At 41.8% G+C, this 13,262-nt stretch overlaps 1 protein-coding gene across 6 annotated transcripts in view; it reads left to right on the top strand.

Moving 5' to 3' along the window:
* Positions 1-13,262, top strand: part of slc39a11 (solute carrier family 39, member 11) — a 109,154-nt gene that overhangs the window by 32,507 nt on the left and 63,385 nt on the right. For 5 of the 6 annotated variants that reach the window (XM_035613517.2, XM_035613519.2, XM_035613516.2 and 2 more), the window contains exon 4: positions 5,668-5,826. The exons of the other annotated variant lie outside the window; for it this stretch is intronic. In XM_035613517.2, coding sequence (XP_035469410.1) covers positions 5,668-5,826 — 159 coding nt within the window. The remainder of the gene's footprint in view (positions 1-5,667; positions 5,827-13,262) is intronic. 6 annotated transcript variants of the gene reach the window in all.

Below are 13,262 nucleotides of genomic sequence, written 5' to 3'. Positions count from 1 at the left end.
ATCATTGCCAATTGTTCTGCAATAGTTTTGAATAGCCTGTCACTGATTTGTCTGTTATGTCTTATCTTTTTTTCGTTGAAACTCTCACTCCCCATCTTAGGGAGGTGCAGGCCACAATATGAACAAAAACATATAGTTATGAAAAACCTTTAAATGAAGCCAGTTATTGCCATTCATTGCTCACATGTAACCTCCAACCTCAGCAGGGCACTGATTGTGGGTTTGATTATGCTGCAACATGCATCTATATGATTGCCCTCAAGCAGTGACGGACCATAACTTCCCATGGTGTCTTGAATACCTTCCTTAGTTTTGATTAAGCCTAAAACATGTAATATCAGTTTTCCGGTTTCACACACTAAAAAGTCCCACTGGTAGAATTATGAGCAGGAAATCAAATGTGCTAAAATGCACACAAATTGTCTCAGTGTGATTGTATTATTAACCTAAATCTATAAATAAAGAAACCACCTGAGGAAACCTCACAAACTGTTTGTGAGGAATTTTGGAATGCAGCGAGCAGCTGAGTGTTGGTTGATGCTTGTAAAGATTTGACGCCAACATCAACCAGGACAGCGAGAACAGCCCAGTTATCTCCAAAAAAAACCTTATCTAACTTGCTATTTAATAAGATTTCAACGCCTCAATCATTTGTCATTGTCAATGGTAGATTCCACTTTGGCGCTGGCTGCAGGTGTTCTAACATTAGCCTGCAAACGCTCAAGTTAGATGTGCTGACATAATATTTGAAATTACAAATATTGAAGCAAGCATTGTCTGTTTTGGCTTTTGAAAAGTTAACCACACCACTTTGGACTTGCCATTGCCCTGACTCACTATGTGTTTCTGCCGCTCAATGATCTGGAGTGTGGACTCAACTTAGTCTCTCTCTCTCTCTCCTTATCTTTATGCTCTGCTTTGCTCTTAACCACACGTGCTCTCAAATGCTGATATTTTGCTCGATTTAATTTAACATGAATAGGTACTTGGTGGTACTTCGGTTGGTACCTTTAAAGGTACAGAGTTTGGTGCCCGCATCCCAACCCACAGACTGTACCAAGGTACCACTCATTGCATCTGCAATAAAAAGAAACAACTATACACCTTTTGCTGAAGAAAGCTTATCAAAGCTTTCCGTTTTGTAGTTTGAACAGATCAAGAGTTGGAGTTGATCAAGCAGGTATTTTTCCTATTCTTTCTCTCATTGCACTTCATGTACAATTATGTTTTTCTTAAAAGCTGTGTGCAATGTAATGATTGAGTGATCCAATAAGACACCAAGCAGAATCACATCAGTTCAAATGCAGTTCATTTTCCATTTTTATTATCATTTTTCATTTATCTATCCTGATAGGGTTGTCACTCTGCAGCCACACTACCACCTCTGCGAATGATAATTTAGGCATGCTAACCATAATGCCAACACCCGAGCTTGCGAGCATTTGCTAATAACCACAAAACATGATGTCCAGATGTAGCTGATAAGAATGTCATTCATTTCAGAGAATCACCAATGTAATTCAGAGAATTACACTTCATCCTGAGCCAAACATGTATATCTGTACAAAATTGTATGGTGGTCATTCCTTGAGTTGTTGAAAATTCAAGCCGAATGTCCTCCATGTCCCTGGCTCTATGATTTGTAGATGTACACAGTTGAAGGCCTGGAGAGTATCATCTGTGTTGCTCTGCATGTTTTCCTGCAAATTATGTTTGACTGGTGGTACTGTACCTGTGTTTGTAGATTTCAAATCTAATTATCAAGTGACAGAAAGCCTTACGCATAGTTCAGAGTTTGAGGTCAGCACAATGCTCAGAATATCAAAATAAAGTAAAAGCCCTATTGTAGTCAGCAGGATGACTACATTAAGTTCCGATTGCAGCCTATGCACATTCCTCCCCTGAATTGTTGCATCAAGCCAACTCCTTTATATGAAGGAAAAATCCAGCTTTGTTCAATTTTTCTTAATGTCATCAAGAATATTTCTGGGGCAGATGCTCTATAACACACACAAAGGCTCAATATTAATAAGAACAGAGCAGTAATTGGAACCTGGCTTTACTGGCAGACATGTATTTCAATAGCCTTGGGACTGTGAGTTCAGACTTTCTGAGTAAGACTGGAGATTATAGAATTTACCGGCTGCTGAAAATGCAAATCAGAAACAGAAACCATTAGGGAAGAAAGAACAGATGCACAGGAAAAAGATGAAGAAAGTCTTTGGTAAAACAGCCACTGAAAAAGAAGACAGATTATTTACAAGTAGAATCTATTTACCTTTCCTTGTCATTCCTTTTGTTTGAAGATCAAAATGCTTCCTCTTTTTCTCTCTGCATTTTTGTGTCACCCAATAATTTATAATGTGTACCAATGTCACTATTATTTGGTGTTCAAAATACTGAATGGCTGACAGTCCTCCTTTTTCTTTGGGTTTTAGAAAGAAGCTACATGGAGAGGCTTGGGAGATTGTTTTCATGTCACAATGAAAGTGACATTTTTTTATACACATATTGCAATATATGATGGTCAGACATTCCCATTTTGTAAGACATGTTAAATACATTATTTGTATTTTAATGATATCACTCATAGTTACATTTGTTCCTGTCCTTAATAATGGTAACGGTAATCCTGAATTCCTAGAACCAAGAAACCCTTCACATGAAATCCCACGCATGCCACGCAAGGAAATTCCCATTTGTGAATTTGAATTCATATTCTGTGCACCTTTAAAGGCTCGCCAGCTGTAACAGCAGCGTGTCAAACTGAATTGCTGGTAATTAACCTTTAGACACCTCCCCACTTATACTCTGTTGACACAGAAGAGCATGATTTTCACCAGAAACCCTTGTTTTGTGGAGATGGCCTGCGAGGAAGATAAAAATAGTTCTGCTTACGTGAGTCCTTTTTGTAATTGACAGTTGTGTTGCTGGTGTGGCTCGGTGTTGGGCCAAGTTGAGGAAATTTGCAATGTATCAAAGAAGTTTCCAAGTTAATAAAAGATCACGGAGAGCAACTCAAGCGTACTAAATTGATGGGAATCACGACTGGAACCAGTTGCTGGGATTGACCAACAATTCAGCTTGGATGAAATCATACCTGCTATAATTAGAAAATAAGTGAAGTGGAACATGATGAAGGTGAAACCTTCTTCATCATAATTAATCAGGCCGGTCCAGCGCTGAAGATTATGTCAAGATTTAATTCAAATCAAAGGCCACAATAATCAGTTTCACCGATAATTTCCTGTCCCTCAAAGGTCATCTGGCACACTGATTGGGTGGATCAACACTCCATTAAAAGAAGTCAATAGCAGGGTGATGTTAGGGTTGTGTGATATGAATATATATATATATATATTGTGTGATGATCGAAAAGGTCTATCTTTTGAAATTATGCTTTATTGTTTATTTTGTTTTGTCACAAATAACTCTGCTTTTTCCGTTGTGCACTCTACGTTCGTCCACATGGCACTAATGCAGGCAGAGAGGGCAACAGAAACAACAGAACGGGGTAACTCCAAATAGGCCTTCCAGCAATCAGGACAAAATGAGGAGCTCGTACCACTATGAGGGGTTACTTGCTTTGCAAATCATACTGCAGAGCAATAAACTAAATCAACACTAACTTCATTTACCACCTATGCAAGAATCGTGTGTCAAAGGTTCAGAGAGAGTCTATGGATGAGAGCCACATCAATACAGGTATGTGCGCAAAACAAACCCCACACTCAGGTGTTGCAGCAGGCTTTTCCCCCACGGCACACCATATGGCAAACCATCACAAAAATGAAAGGAAACAATGGCTGCTTTTGCAACTTACGTCCGCAAAGACATGGCCCCAATTTACACAGTCGAGTTGTCCCAACACGACACAAGGTACAAAATGCCACACCAAAAACCCCTCACTCAAGCCGGGATGCCTCATTTAAAAAAACAATTCATCCATTGAACTTCACAGTGATGTGTATCGTTATCTGGATATTAAATTACCTTCATCTGGATCTGAGATTTTGGTCACTCTGGTCGAAGTTAGTAATATAATCACCAGCTGGACTTGAGTTTTACCCAATATGGTCAACATTGAGCAGAAGGTAAATTAGTTTTATCAGTTGGACGTAGTTCTGTAGTCCGTATAACCATTGTTACCACAAAATCACCTTGTAATATTATTTTAGGGCAATATCGCCCACCCCTAGATTCTGAGTTTGTCTGCTCTTGAAGTTTCTTTCTGGCTTCTCTTTGATCTCTTTGCCCTACTTTTGCAGCCGGTGAAGAGAAGAAGATGCCGAATGAATACAAAGAAATAAAGCTGATGTTCTACAATGTATCTCCCTGAATAACTATCTTGTTATTATTTTGGTATTACCTTGTGCAGCCGACTGGTAATTCATTTTGAAAGCTCAGATCATCATGTTAACCATGACGATACCCGGATTGTTTTTGACTGCAAACATGAACCACACTGGGGCAAATGGCTAAAAAACATCTTTGTGGGAGCATCAACATGGTTTATACTGTGAAAGGAAGACATTATCATTTTGTAAAGTCAGAACACGATCATTTGCCCTCAGCAACTATGATGAGCATCATATTGGCGTCAGTCTTTGACAAGGCTAAGAGGCTCAGGCGGGAATAAACTGCAGTGTTTGATATCGAACACAATGTCTCAGCTCCCAGTGTCATTTTGAGCCGTGCCAAATGAGCCGCAATCAACTCCGGTGTTGTCATACTCACTCTGTGTGATTGACAAAGCTGACTGGGTCTGATGTCGGGCGGTACATCACGTTCAAGTGCCGGAGCTGACTGCAGCCTAATAAAACTTGATGCTTCCATTCGCTTTTGATTGACAGGGCTGAACACAGACTCTTGTTTCGTGTTTTCGGCGCCGATACCGTGTTGGGAGGCAGCGTGAGAGGATCTGCGAGAAGACAGATGGAAAATAAATTGACATGCTGCAACTTTTCAGCGATGAACAGAGGCTGCAGATACAATGTGTGCACATATATAATCAACCCTGATGGGAATTACGGGCTCTGTTTATAAACTCAGAAAGTGACATTATGGGATGTCACTGAAGATGTCACAGTCGTGCAAAGGGTCAGGGTCTCGACAACAACTCGCCCAAAAACAGTTGACACTGCACAGCCCATGGTCCTCAGGAATACAGGCACCGAGGTTGACGTAGATCATAGGAGTTTTTCTCTTGTTGAGACAATAAGAGGTTCCTCACTTTATTGGTAGGATTGCGTACTAGTCTAGACTGTGTCTTGGATGACAAAATATTGTATTGGCACACACGTTCCATTCAGATAAAACACAATTACAAGTGACTGTTACTTATATAACAGAGGCATGACGAGCTGATTTAAGTGTCACAACCCTCAAAGATTTAGCAGTATAACGATAGATTGTTTACCTCCTCAATTTCTCCTCCAAAACGAAATATAATGATGATGCATTAGCTTCTCACATTTGTATGTTTGAAGGGACCTGAGAAGATGCTTCTGTAGTAAAGTCTGTATAGTGCAATTTTGCTTGTGGGTTCTCACCTTAACCTTATTAACCTGCTCTTTCTTATTTGAACTGCAATTAACTGCGAGTATTATGTATTCGATCCCGTTTAGTTTTTCTCAATTTCCTCCTTCTCCCTCTTGCTTCTTACAGGTAATGTTGGCTGCCTCCTATTGGTCATTGCTCGCGCCGGCGATTGACATGGCGGAGCAGTCCGGGAAGTACGGCTCGTTCGCTTTCATGCCTGTGGCTGTGGGATTCGCTCTCGGAGCGGCCTTCGTTTATTTTGCTGACCTGGCCATGCCCCTGCTGGTAAGAACCTCAAACGTACAGTATATTAGTGGGAGGGGAAACCTTCGAATATTTGATCTGTGTCAATGACCGTAAACAAAATGGAGCAGTCATATCTTCCACTGAAAAGTTTGTAGGAACGACCTGAGGGTGTTTCATGTCACTGTTATACTTAACAAGATTGCCCTTGGTTCAACTTTTCCTGCACTTTTGAAGAATAGTGAACAAGAGAGAGGGCATTTAATTTTGTTTATTGGCTTTTTAAATTTTTGTGTATAAAGTAGTTTAGTTTGTATACTGATGAAATCTGAGGGCGGTGCTCATTGTTACCTTGAGGTGAAAGGTCATCGTGTTTCAAAATAAAAGAAAGATTTTACATCCATCAGTTGGAAAGAAAGCAGTGTGTGGTGTTATCTAAGAAGAATCGAAATGCCCTGGTACTAAATGGCTACGGTCACATTCACTTTGTTGGCAAATAAGATAATTTTCTAATTTTTGAGAGTCAAATTAATTTAATAAAAGAAAGAGGTAATCTAAAAACTACTTGAAAGGACTACTGGAGTCTGAACTTATAATTGGATAGTTTGAGACCTATTAGAAACACAAATTAGTTTCTTTGTGTCGACGTCTGTCTCGCGCTGTGATGAGGACATAATGACTTGGCCCTTTTTGAGGAGTCGTCTGCAGAAATTATGGTGATGGGGAAATGTTACGGGATCAAAAATCTAGACACTTAATATGTTACCAAAAGCGGTCTTGGTGGATTTTGATTTCTTTGGCATGACTGTCAGACTGACTTGGACCAAATAAAATGAATTTGAACTGTTTCAATTAAAGTTTATAATTTTATCTTGAAGTATCCGTGAGCTTTATACAGCTGCGCAATGTGTAGATGCTTTCAGTGCTGTAGCGGAGAATGGTCTCTGTCTCACGATGTTTGTGTTTTTTCCTCTCAGACTCCCGGGTGTTTTGACTCTGACTTATCTGTCCTCCCCCGTGTCTTGCCTGTTAAGTCTGTGGTCTCGACAAATGAACTGTTGGCTTTCTTTCCCTCTCTGTGCCTCTTTGCGTGCGTGCGTGCGTGCGTGCGTGCGTGCGTGCGTGTGTGTGTGTGTGTGTGTGTGTGTGAGAGAGAGAGTCATCTTAAATTATGCCAGTGGCACCCCCAATCTTTAGCCATCTTTAGCCGTCAAGAGTATGTGAGCAATCCGCTTGAGCCAAGTAATTAGCAATTGCAGCTAAAAATGTAGCAGAACAGCCCCAAAGCCCTCTCGGATTGAGGTAGTAACTCTTTCTTTATGAGGTAGTGCACACATGTGCTGTTGAAAACATTAAATTTAGATTTAAGATGTGCTGTATGAATCACACTTGCCTGGGTAGAGAGGTCAGTTATATAATTTCATCAGCGGTCCAATGTAAATGTTATCCTGTTATAAGTTCAAAATGTTCCTCAAAAAGCTGCCATTTTTAACTATCACTGTTTTTTATGCTTGGGCTTGACTTGGGCCTTTTTCATACCTGGCATGAACATCCGCCTCGGTTGATCCAACCGCATTGGACAGCTCTAAGCACTCATGTAAATCAACCCAAGACGCATCAAGGGGGCATTTTAGATGCGATCACTCAAACAACACGCGCATGTGGCGACATTCTTTCAGCTGTGTGTGAACGCGAACGTGTCCTGTGCCACATCGAAGGACCGCCTACTCATCTGACATCCTCTGGCTCTCCTCTGGAGACTCCTTCTAATGGCAAGTGTGAACTGCCGCTCTCAGAGTTGTCTTCTTGTGATCAGATCACGTTTGAAATACTGCATGTCGAGTAGACCTTGAATTACAAAAGGCCGAACCCAACAGTTGAAGGTGCTTCTCTTTTGATCGTTTTCAAAAAAAAAAGATAATGGTCTCTAGCTCTAAAATGTCAAGTATGTGCGGTGATACAATCGAACCGTCTCTGAACCCGTCACCTGACACAAGTCGAGGAACGGGACTGAGACAGAAAGAAATGTCATGCAGCCACTGTCAGTGGGAGCAGCAGAGAACAGCTGTTGCCTTAAGCTCCTGCAGTCACGCCCGGACAGCGGCAATGACACGAATTACATATGAAGGAGCGGCTGACACATCACCGTCATGCACACTCATACAATATTACACACACTCGTATTAACACAACACGTACACAGACACAGCCCTCATCAAATGGAACAATTGTTCCAAATATTTATGGAAAGATTAAATGCTTGAGAGCATCATTATCAAAATCACTCTGCACACAGCAATAACATCAACATTTACAGAAAACAAAGTACTAGTCAGTCTGTCTGAGACTGTCACAGGAAACCAGTCTGCAACTATTCAAGTCAATTAATGGTCCAAGTTAGTTGTGGCGTACCTCCTGTCACCAGAGGAAGTGCTAAATTAGGAAACGGTCGATTTGGTTTAATGTGGGCTCATACGACATAGTTCGTCGTATGAGTTGGAAGACTTGTTGGTTCAAACATGTGGAAATAAATTGTATTAGCCCGTTCAGAAGTGTGAAGTCCGACAGAACATTTGCATTTCACAACATAGATTGCATTTGAATTATTTGACATGCAAATGACTTGTGCAGCCTTAAAGTGGTTGGCGCTGTGACAACCTGTCATTCTGCCTCCCTAGGTATTAACTTGTACTAGTCGTAGTCGTCTCTAACACTGTTGCTGTCGTTGCTGCAGAGCATTGACACAGCTGCACAGAAAAACATGTCGCTTAAGAGGTGATGATGCACATTTATCATGCGTCACACCAAAGCAAGAGGCATTTTCTGCTCTGAAACAATGACCAGACCCTCACCAGCAGCTGCACTGAGGGTCTGCTTAGCGTTACAGGTAGCTGTTACGACTTACCGCAGTCACTTCCCGTCTCTCCTCTCAACTCAGCAGGGGCTAATTGGGCAGCTGACCCTCCTGGCCTAAATCCTCACATGCAGAGGCTCAGTCACTGCACCCTCTTGCTCATCTGAGCCAGAAAGGATGAACATAAACTTGCTCACAAAGAGATTTGTATCAGTAGTAATGGACCAACAAGGCTTTGACTTTCCAGCCAATTGTTGGCAAAACAGGTTTAATTTCTTACGGTTTAAAGCCCTGACTAGGAGCACGTGTTGGTCTTTTGTTGGTCGTTTTGCATGATGGTCAGAAGAAATGAAACAGCAAATCTAGAGTGGGATCAATTTAAACAACATTATGCTGCTATTTCACCTTGTTGCCTCTTTCGTTCCCAATCCATGCCCCGGAATGTGTCTTTGGTGGGCGGGTACGATCAAGAGGTGCCCAACTGAATGATGCGTAGCGGCTTAAACTGCAGGATTCAGGCTCATTCATGTCACGGTGAACTGTAGATCAGTTAAAAAGACTTTGACGTCATTAACAACTAGCCTTCATTTCTAATACTCAGCGAGGGAACTTTGTTAACAGTGACATCGCTTCTGGCTCGGACAACCCGAGGAATTTACACACGGTTTTGGTTCAATCGGTTGGACTGTGCGTTTGAACGATTGACATGCTTGGTTTTCTGTACATGAAAACCGCTTAACGGACCGGACTCGGAGCCCAGCGTTAATAACCACCTGTGGCTCCAGAGGCCGCTGTTGCAGTTTTGCTGTCAAATCTTCTCAATTCAGTTGGTTCAATCATGCATATCAGATTTTAGAACATTAGAATGACCACTTCAACTCGTATCTTAGCTCAGTTTCCCTGTAGTAGAACCAGTGTCTGATATATCGTAGTGGTATGTTGTTGCCTATTTACACACTGACTGTCAGATGCTCCATTTGTATTTCCGTTTGTGTAGTAGTGTACTTGTTAATTAGTGAATGAGCTTTGAGCGAAAATACTCTTGTGGAAATTCTCAGAGGGGATGCACAAACATTTTCCTGTTATCACCCCACTTCCTCTTACTCTTTCCTGTGAAATTTGTTCATGTGAGTGTTCTGAGTTGGTTTCACTAAACTCTCTTTTTTTACTGCACCCACTCGTTTTTTTTAACTGATTGCACCACTCAGGCCTGATGACTGTCACCCTGTTCAATAGCATAGTTGAAGTCTGCCTGTTGAATTCCATTTGTGTTTATCACAACACTGTTTTTCATTGAAGAGTAAAGAGCAGAAAGTTCTGAGCTCAGAAACAAGCAGACGGAAACGCCACATTTAGAATATTTAGCTGCTAATACCAAATATTACAGAAATAAGGGAGGGTGGGGGCGGCTTGACATGGAATTAGAGATGCTCGGATAAACATCATGTTTAAATTCAGTCTTGACATTGATGGACAGCAGTCAAAACGAGACAGTCATGGAGGTGGATGGATGAATATTTCACAGAAAGTGATGGTACAGCTCTAGAGGATCATCCTGGACTGCCAATTGCATAAAGACCCTGAGGCAACTATCGGAGTGAGACAAGTTGATATGCTAAAATATGATAATTAAGTCCGCCAAGGTGGGTGAATGAGTATTATTGTTCCGTTAAATCAAATGTAGGTTTTAATATCTATTTTAGTTGAGTTCAGTTAATTATGTCAACACATTGATAAGAAAATGTGATTCTAAAGAAAAACAGTCGCCTATTCCCTTCAAGTTGTCTTAAATCACTCACACATGCTCATTAATTGTTGCTCTTAAGTGAGGCCTGGTATCTTGGACTACATATCCATTAGTTCTTCCGATCTGAGGATTTGCCTCATACAGTAAGTTTATCAGTATGTTCATCAAACCTAAAAATATCACTTTCCCTAGCAATTCCATTAAAGACACGTTTTCAAATGTCAGTAGTTATATCTCGGTGTACTGTACTTTGCCATGACGAGGTGTTTCTTTGTGTCTGGCAAACTTGACTCCGAGAGGTGTTAATTTTTGAGAAGGTTTGGGAATATATATAATTATAGTTTAGATAGTTTCTTTTTTCTTTTTTTTACTATTTCACTAGTAGTGTTGTCTCTGTGCTATTTGTTTTTTGACTCACATCACATGTCCTCATTGACCCCGTTTCTCCAGCATCATTCATGTTGTTTTATTCTTCTTGGCTTTTGTTTTTTCCATTACATTTCTCTATGATGACGACCCCCCCCCCCCGCATCATCTGTCTTCCTCTTTCTTCGCCTGCCCTTTCCTTTCTGGTTGCCATGGTTACAACAGTGGAAATGTTGGGCTGTGATAACCGCGTACACCAAATCGACTGGGAACACACACACACACACACAGCGGGGGGCCATCAGTGTTTGGACAGCTGCTGGTGCCACTTTTACTGGTTCCTGGACAAACACCGGAGCTGAATGGGAAGAACGGTTGAGGAAGGGCAAGACGAACGCAAAGGGAGGACTGGGGTTGACGGGGAGAGAAGGATGACAGCGATAAGGTAACGGATGGAAATGGGAGGAGTTAGAGAGAAAGGGGGAGGGAGAGAGTTGTCAACGTAATGAAAGTCACGTAACCGTGACACTGTGTAGTGGTTCCCATCATATATCTTCTCAGCACTCCGGTTCCCCTCTTTCTTCCAACACATCCCGTCTTCTTCCCCTCACGAATGGGAATCTAAAGGGTGTTGAATTAACACCTTCACATATCTTAAATACAGCACATTGAGTTCCAAAAGCAAAGTACAAATATTGAAAGAAAGAAATCGCCAAACCCGGCAAAGTAATTGTTTAAATATTTGATCCTAGTATTGGATTGAAGAAGATGGAGTTGGAACAATTTGTCCTCGGCAAATGTGCTTTTAGAGATTTGGGGCATTTCTCGGCTGTGAATGTTGCATGTAGTGAAATTATAGTAGTTTAACATGACAATCAATGAGGCCAGGTTAAGTTAGTAAAGCGCTCCAGTAGAATCAGTTTAATATTTACAGTGCAGTTATGTTTAATCAATATATTTTCAAGCAGTCATACAATTCAGCTCAACAGCAGCGCCAGTCACAGTGTCTGATCTTTGTTTTTGTCCAGTTTGTCCCGATAGGAAATAAAATTCTGCAGAAATCTCTGTGATTCAGCCCCCTCGCAAACCACCCCAGGTTTATTGCTTTCGTTTGTTGCTTGGTTGAAGTCATAAAGACGACGGATGATAAGGGGCCAAGCTGTTGCTGGATAAAGTGGTTTTAGGAAGCCAGAGTTCTGTGCCGTGGCAGAAGAGGTGGAGTGAAAGTGATGGTATAGAAAGAGCAAAGAGAACGAGGCGGTTCAAAGGTTTGAATCCTCTCTTCTCACGTGGAGATGCGGTGCTTTTTTCGCGGATATTTGCAGACACTCTGATGTATTTGCACACGCTCGAAAAGAAACGCGGTGCTACTTTCGCACCTCATTATCTTCGGAGCCCCACCATGCTATCAATCACCGCAACAACAAATAGTGATCGGGGGCATAGTAAAATGTGTTGGCAGCATAGTATGGGAACATTGCATCATGGAGTACATCTACGGTTTCATGTCCACAGTATACAGTGGGGGGCAATGGCCGGAGCACAGTATCCACATGACATCTTCACTTTATGCTGTGTCGGGGGTATTGCCGTCTTACTGAAGTGACTGACGGGAATGTTTAGTCATGGTTACCTAGGATGAAAGACTCTGCCGCTGGCACGTTGTAACTGGGACACTACAGCTGTAATATGCCGAGCTTGTTTTGAGCGGTCTCTTTTTACTCGGCAACCTTCAGTTTGCACCGACAGCTCTGTCGAAGATGACTCTTAGCAGACAGAGAGAAACATAACAGGATAATCTTTCCCTAACACCTGTAGCAAGTGTTTTAGCTATCTAACCTCAACCCCGTACCTTTCCAGAATCATCCAGCATCAACATTCTTGTTCGATAATAGGGTTGATACTAATTTAAGAATGAAAGGGGAAAAAAAATGAATGCGAGTGATTGCCCATTCAAACAAAGGCAACCGAGTCTCCAATGTAGCCTCTCCGACGTCCGGATGGTTGCCCCTCTCAACCCACTCACACAGGTGCCTTCAGCGAGGACTCATGGGTCGTGACCAGGGTCCTTGCTGTGTTGAGTGGATTTGTAGTCCAAGCCTTTGTGGCCACTTACAAGCCCAGAGGGTTCCTCCTCTGATGATGTTCTGGTGGTGAAAGTGTAGCTCAGAGTGAGAATTCAAGGTGAAAGACTTGTTTTTTTTCTGCCAGCTTCATACCCTGTAATGTGTAGTGTGTAATTCTACTTTGTGTGATGCAGTGTAATTTTACACACACACACACACACACACACACACACACACACACACACACACACACACACACACACACACACACACACACATTGTGTCGAAGAAGTGTTTTAGCACAAACATTGGACCACCTGGGAAGCCATCTTCACCGATCACACACAAAATCTTTTGTCTGTTTTTTGCGTCGCTCTCTAACAAGAACAAATCGGGGACGAGTGTTGAACAGACGTGGCCTCATTACCTTTCCTTGTTGCTTCCC

Source organism: Scophthalmus maximus, chromosome 16 (genome assembly GCF_022379125.1).
Source record: "Scophthalmus maximus strain ysfricsl-2021 chromosome 16, ASM2237912v1, whole genome shotgun sequence".
NCBI lineage: Eukaryota > Metazoa > Chordata > Actinopteri > Pleuronectiformes > Scophthalmidae > Scophthalmus > Scophthalmus maximus.
Note: the sequence above shows the minus strand (reverse complement) of the source record. Positions and strands in the feature narration are given on the sequence as shown.